This window comes from Theropithecus gelada, chromosome 2 (genome assembly GCF_003255815.1).
Source record: "Theropithecus gelada isolate Dixy chromosome 2, Tgel_1.0, whole genome shotgun sequence".
NCBI lineage: Eukaryota > Metazoa > Chordata > Mammalia > Primates > Cercopithecidae > Theropithecus > Theropithecus gelada.
In genome coordinates, this window is record NC_037669.1 from 89,998,276 (window position 1) to 90,004,879 (window position 6,604).

Sequence of the window (6,604 nt, forward strand, 5' to 3'; positions counted from 1 at the left end):
AGCAACTAATAGTTTTCCCTTTGCTTCAGGCCCCAATATATCTTAGCACGCCTCTGTTGGATCCTCTGTCGGATTTTGATATTTCATTCGTTGTGAGGTTTTGCATTCATTTTAATTTTTAAAAATATACTAACATTATTTATCTTGGTTACTAAATTTTTTGACATTGCCTTAAATTTTGCACAAGAGGTGAGTGTGCCTCACTTCCCTCACCCTAATGCCAGCCCTGCAATTATGTTCCTGCCTTGAGGGCTTCCAAGACTCTCCATCACCTTCTGAGAAAGCCCAGGCCCTCCAGCTGGCTTTGGGTACCTGTCCACGTCTCTCCTCCCCTGTTCTTGCTCCACTGAACTCCTGTGGCCATGAACCCATGTTTCTAGGGCTGGTACAACTACTGTCCCTGCCAGAGTGAGCCTCCACCTCAAAACTCCCTCTTGATCCAAGACTGTCCCAGTGAACATTTTCCACAACTCCTCTCTCCTCAACCCCCATCAAAAGCCATGAGTTGGTTCCATACCCACAAGAGTGCCCCACCTTGTCAGGCCAGGTACTTCTTCCTGGGAGGGGCCATCTTCCCACTTCATGCCCAGCCCAGCACCGGGCACTTAATAAATGCCCATGACTTGTGATAATTAAGCCCTCCACCAAGAAAGGACAGCTGGGGCCTGATGCAAAGGTTTATTGCTGAGTTTGCACATCTAGCTGAGGGGAGTGCAAATTGTGCCCCAGCCTTGCCAGATGGAAGCTCCTTGTCCCCGACTGCAGCACAGGCCTTGGCCTGTGGACATAAGCAAAGATTTGGTGCTGGATGAGGAAGGAGGGAGCAGGGATGTGGGGACATGGGCCTGTGTCCCTGATAGTTCAGGCATGGCTCTCAGCTTCCCCTGCCAGGGAACCCTGAATGGAGGGGGCAAGAGAAGCTGCTGGTAGGGACAAGAGGGTCACCCAGGTTTGCTTGTAACCCCACCTGAGGTAGACCCCTTTGGGCACAGCCAGGGCCTTTGTCCTATCCTGAGTCCTCTGGGCTAATCAAAGGGAGCTGGACTCTGCCCCCAGCCACCCCTCAGGACAGCCCGGCTATTGGCTATAGCTGGTGTCAACAGTAGCCTCCTTTAACAGGCCATCCTGTTGTCCAGCTAGCCCGGGGTACTGTGTTTGGGTGAGGAAGTGGTGTGTGGATCTGGTGTCCAAGGACACAGGGAGCAGATCCTGATGGAGAAGGCTGGAGGTTGCTCTGAGCCTAGTATTTGGGGAAGAGTCCTGTTTTTTCTCACTCTGGCACCCAAGGGCCCCCAGGTCTGCCCCCTCCCCACTAATGTATTTATGTGGGGACCGCACAGGCCAGAGCTAACTTGGACTTTGGACCCTTTGGAGGCTGCTGGGAGGGACAGTCACCGTCTCTGGGTAGACTGGTGTCAAACTTGTCACATGGAGGTGGCAGGATGAGCAGCTGGCCTGTGTGTGGGAGGGGTATTCCCTGTCCTTGATGAAATGCTGGCAGGGAGAGCTGTTTGTTGAGCCCAGGCCCACCAGGTGAGTTGTGGGCCCCCAGGGGCAGGAGAGCTGAGGAAGATTGGTCAGTTGGGGACTGCTGAGTCACGGTGAGTTTCAGCTGCCCCAAGTCCTACCCGTTCCTAGCTGGGGCTGGCTGCTGTGAATATTAGAGGCCAGTGCAGCCAGGCGGTGAAGGGCAGGGCTGGGGTTGGGGGCATGAGGTGCTGAGATACTGTGGGAGGTATGGGGGAGGATTCGTGCCTCAAGGCTAGCAGGGCTCAGAGCTTTGGTGATGTGGCAGGCTGGAGCCTGGGAGTCCTGGGGGCTGATAGGGTCCTGGCGGTTGGGGCTGCAAGGCAGCTAGGGCTACCAGGTCTCAGGGTGACTGACACGCATGAATTCAGGCACCTGTGAAGAGAAAACGAAACCCAGTCAGCATCCCTGAGACCCAAAATAAATGGGTTTAGGCATTGTGTGTGTGGTGGGTTGGGGGGGGCGGCCCTGGAAGCTGTGACACCTGAGGTCTTGGGGCGGGGCCAAAATAAATTCAATGGGCGGGACTTGTGGGTGGGGCGGGGCCTGTGGCGGTGAGGTGGAGCCTGAGGAGCTGGGGTGGGGCCTAGAGGCAGTGGGCTCCAGGATTTGGGGGTGAGACGCCAGGGCCGCGGTGTGGGGTGGGGAGCTGGGGCGGGGCTGGAGTATTGAGGCAAGGGGCTGGAGAGGGCAGCGACCTACCTCAGAAGAGGCCACAGTCTTTGAGGTTCTCCTTGATGATGATGTCGGTGACAGCGTCGAAGACAAATTTGACGTTCTGCGTGTCGGTGGCGCACGTCATGTGGGAATAGATCTCCTTCACGTCGCGCCGCATGTTGAGCTCGAGGAACTGCACCTTGATGTAGTTGCCGGCGTCCTCATAGGTGTTGGGTCCTGCGGGGGCGGGAGCTCTCACTCGGCCCAGCCCTTCCTTCCCTTTGCCGGGGGCGCGCGCCGGGATCGTGGGGCGGGGGCGCAGCCTGGCGACAGTGCGGGACGTCTCACCATCGTAGTCCGGGAAACAGATGCTGAGGTGGGCCTTCTTGATCTTCTCAAAGAAAACGTCCTTCTTGTTGAGGAAGAGCACGATGGACGTCGTGGCGAAGTAGCGGTGGTTGCAGATACTGTTGAACAGGTGCAGGCTCTCGTGCATGCGATTCTGAGGAGGGCAGCAGCTGTTGGGCACCGGGGGTCGCGTCCGACCCGCAGCCCCTGCTCTCTGGGCTCCCGGGCACGTGGGGCTTCCTGTTAAGCTGGCTCTCAGAGGGCACCCCGCACTGCCCCAGATGGGCCTGCTGAACGCCTACCGGCCTCCTCAGGCTGCCTGGGACCAGCATCCCCCCCGGGCCCTCCCCACGCCCAGCGCGCCGTCTCCGCCTCCAGGGGCCAGCAACTCCTCCTCGCCCCTGGAACACAGGCCCTGCCTGGCACGCACCACTTCGTCGTCCTCCACCAGCACCATGTCGTAGGCGCTCAGCGCCGCGATGAAGATGATGCAGGTCACGCCCTCGAAGCAGTGGATCCACTTCTTGCGCTCCGAGCGCTGCCCGCCCACATCGAACATCCTGCGGGGCCGCGGGGGCCTGAACCCGCGCCCTGGGCCTAACAGGCAGCATCCCCTCGCCCTGTGCTGGTCGGGGAGCTCTCTGCTGGGACTACTACCCTTTCTGTTGGCGGGATATCCAGGAAGGGGCAGGGTCTATCGCAGGGATGGGGTCCCCGGGGCAGGACGGGGCCTGGGGCAGTGACCTCCTGGGCTGGCATGTGGGTCGTACCGGAAGTTGAGGTCCTTGAAGGAGAACTGCGTCTCGATGATGCCAGTGGTCTTGACTCGCGAGCGCAGCACGTCCTGCTCGGTGGGCACGTAGCCCGGGGTTACCAGGCGCTCCAGGTCGGAGAGGTAGCTGCGCGAGACCGGGCCGTGGGTGGGTGGGGAGGCGTGGAGGGCCCCCTGCGCCCCGCGCCCGGCGCTGCCCGCGCGCTCACTAGCCCGCCGAGTCGTTGAGCTGGTACTCCGAGGCGCGCTCAAAACAGGCCTGGATACCGGAGTCCTTCCACAGCCGCTGGATGATGTCCGACATCTCCTTGGGCATCGTGCCCTCCTCTATGGTGTCTGCCATGTGCATCAGCTTCCGGGCGTCGTCCTGGGGGCAGGGTGAGAGTGGCTGGTGGCGGCCAGGGACTCGGGCCCAGCCACGAGCCTCGAGTCCCCAGAGGCCTGCTCAGCCCGCCTCCTGGCACACCTGGCGTGCAGAGTCTCCGTACTGGATGTTGAGTGTGGTCATGGCGCGCACGATGGCCAGGATGGACTGCAACGTGTTGCCGTAGATGATGGCGATGAACTCGAGGCACTCTTCCAGCGAATACCCGTCCTGGTGGATAATCCTGAGGCCGAGTCGAGCAGGGTCAGAGCCTCGTGGGGAAGTGGGGAAGGACCCAGCCCCAGGGACCTCGGGACAGGCAGGGGCACTCACTTCATCTGCTTGACGATGGTGCTCTTCCCGGACTCACCCGCACCTAAAGGGAAGCGGCGCCTCAGAGCTGCGCTGACCGCCTGCCCCCTCCCCCAAGGAGGCCGGGAGGACCGGGCCCTCCCGAGTTGTCAGGGTGGACCGGCAGCGAAGAGGCCTGAGCGTCAGCCCCCACCCCGTAGCCACACCTACCCACCCCGTCCAAAGTAAGTCCTGACACCCTGAAGGCACAAGGTTTGCAAATATCAGGAAAGTGAAGAAAGGAAGCCAACGAGGGGAATCAACGACCTCAACTGTTCTGGGACAGGGAGGCCCCAAGACACCGACACAGGCAGCCTTTATTATGCTGTGAGACTGCAATGAAGAAATCCCGAAGCGCCATCGCCACCTCGTGGGAGCCTCTGGCACCGCATGCCCTGGGTTATTTGAGGCGGGTAAATCCCTTGCTTTTCACCTGAAGGGATGCGGATGTCTCCAAGAGGCTCAGAGGGAATTAGCAGGGAGGCAGGGAGGGCAGAGTTGACATCCTTTCTGAGCTTGCCCCTGCGAGGGCGTTGGGCACAGTTAATGAGATTTCCGGCTTAGCCTCTCTGCCTTGGGGGAAAGTGGGACTGGCTTGGTCCCTCACCCACCTCCAGCTGGTTGACCAGACCCTGGGGAGCTTGGGTGGAGCCTGCCCGGCCCTCTTGAAGCTGCTCTTTCCCCTTGAGAGGTCAGACAGTGACCTTGAGGCAGGCCTGGATCAGCCCCATCTCTTCTCACTGCCCACGGTCTGGTGGACACGGCTTTATCTACTCCCACTGAGCCTCAGCACCTGCCAGACCCGTTGGCTGCTTTGTAGGTCTACCAGCCACAGCCCTCTGGCACCTGAGGGCCATTCTTTGTGGATCTGGGTGGTTCTAGAGACTCCCCACCCCCAGGAGGACTATGACCATCCCCTTCCCAAAGTAGCAGCCCAATAACGGGCTCCAGTGAGGCCCCTGGCTTCTGAGCACTGCCCAGCAGGCCTACCAAACCAAAGGCTGCATGAAGCTTGTGGGAGCCCAGCCACAGAAAAGTCAGCCTCACACACTCGTGCAAGAGTGTGGTTGGCACGCACTTCTGGAGGGTGGGTCACCTGAGGCAGAGCCGTCTGGAGAGGGGCTTGGGGGACTAGGACACCACCTGTCAGGCCTGGCCTTGCTTGGCCAGGGCTCCCACCCAGTGCCCCACTCTGTTGTAGGCTCATATTGCTTCCCAGGGAACCCTTGCTTCACAGAAGGGCTGCCTGCCTGCCTCCAGACCAATGATCTGGTGGCAGTGGCCCCACCAGGGCCCACACCCCTACCCAGAAGCAGCAGCTTCACGGTTCGAGCATCCTTCTCAGCATCCTCTTTCAGCTTCTTTTCCAGCTCCCTGGAGTGCTTCTCCTCAGCACTGGCCCCAGCCCCCATGGTCCCAGCAGCAGGCGAAGGGACAGAGTGAGCAGGTGGTTCTTCTGGATGGAGGGAATCCTCAGAACCTGGCCTCCCAGGCACCCTTCTGGCCCCAGGAGGACCTGCAATCAACTGGCTCTCTACGGACCTGTGCAGTCCCTAGTGGGGCTACTTAGTGGGATTTGGGGGCTAGGGGTGTCCAAGAGCCAATCAGAGACAAGGACAGGTGAATCCAGCTCAGCCCCCCCAACCCTTCTAATCAGGCTGGCATAGCCCCAATCCCTCAACCGCTGACTCTGCACTCCCGCTGTCCTTCTGCCCCCCTCCACCCTTCAGGAGAGGCCCTGGTGCTGCCTGGGAGTGGGTAGGATCAGGGCTGAGAAAGGGGAAGGCAGGGCCGGGCGCGGTGGCTCAAGCCTGTAATCCCAGCACTTTGGGAGGCCGAGATGGGCGGATCACGAGGTCAGGAGATCAAGACCATCCTGGCTAACACGGTGAAACCCCATCTCTACTAAAAAAATACAAAAAAACTAGCCGGGCGCGGTGGCGGCGCCTGTGGTCCCAGCTATTCGGGAGGCTGAGGCAGGAGAATGGCGTGAACCCGGGAGGCGGAGCTTGCAGTGAGCTGAGATCCAGCCACTGCACCCCAGCCTGGGCGGCAGAGAGAGACTCCGCCTCAAAAAAAAAAAAAAAAAAAAGAAAGGGGAAGGCAGAACCTTGAGCCCTGGGGGTGAGGACGATGGAGGTGGAGCTGGCAGTGAGAGGGCATAATTGGGAGAAACATGCCTGCTGCCTGCCCAGCACCGGGCTCAGCACCACTCCTTATCTTGTTGTAAGCTCACACTGGCCCTGGAGGATAGATGCCCATGTCAGCCTCATTTTACTGATGAGGAAGTAGAGGCTCAAAGCGTCACACAGGAGGAAGTGGTTAAGAAGGGCTGGGTGACACTGGACTGGGATTTTATGACCTGCAGGGAATCCAGAGAGAGGGAAACAGTGGGCATTGCATTCATCCCATAATCCCATATCACAGGCTGGAGCTGCCCCAAAGAGGTCCTCGGCTTCCAGCGGACTCTGGTGGGCATGCATATCTTCTCTGTGTGCCTCGGTGTATGTGTCTTTTTTTTTTTTTTTTTGGACGGAGTCTAGCTCTGTTGCTCAGGCTGGAGTGCAGTGGCACGATATTGGCTC

At 59.6% G+C, this 6,604-nt stretch overlaps 1 protein-coding gene across 1 annotated transcript; it reads right to left on the bottom strand.

The window, feature by feature from the left end:
* Positions 1 to 663: 663 nt before the first annotated feature.
* On the bottom strand, positions 664 to 5,561 carry GNAT1 (G protein subunit alpha transducin 1). Its single transcript, XM_025376223.1, has 9 exons — positions 5,326 to 5,561; positions 4,002 to 4,044; positions 3,771 to 3,912; positions 3,514 to 3,671; positions 3,303 to 3,431; positions 2,963 to 3,092; positions 2,533 to 2,686; positions 2,230 to 2,421; positions 664 to 897 (listed from the first exon to the last, which is right to left on the bottom strand). The coding sequence occupies exons 1-8, from the start codon at positions 5,429 to 5,431 to the stop codon at positions 2,231 to 2,233; spliced, it is 1,053 nt and encodes a 350-aa protein (XP_025232008.1). The 5' UTR covers positions 5,432 to 5,561; the 3' UTR covers positions 664 to 897; position 2,230.
* Positions 5,562 to 6,604: the final 1,043 nt, after the last annotated feature.

Bases quoted from the DNA above. Each gene is read 5' to 3' on its own strand.
- GNAT1 (XM_025376223.1), bottom strand. From the start codon at position 5,431: ATGGGGGCTGGGGCCAGTGCTGAGGAGAAGCACTCCAGGGAGCTGGAA. The intron at 4,045-5,325 runs GTAGGGGTGTGG...GCTTCCCTTTAG, and splicing joins CGTGAAGCTGCTGCTTCTGG to GTGCGGGTGAGTCCGGGAAG. The intron at 2,422-2,532 runs GTGAGACGTCCC...CCGCCCCCGCAG, and splicing joins CTGTTTCCCGGACTACGATG to GACCCAACACCTATGAGGAC.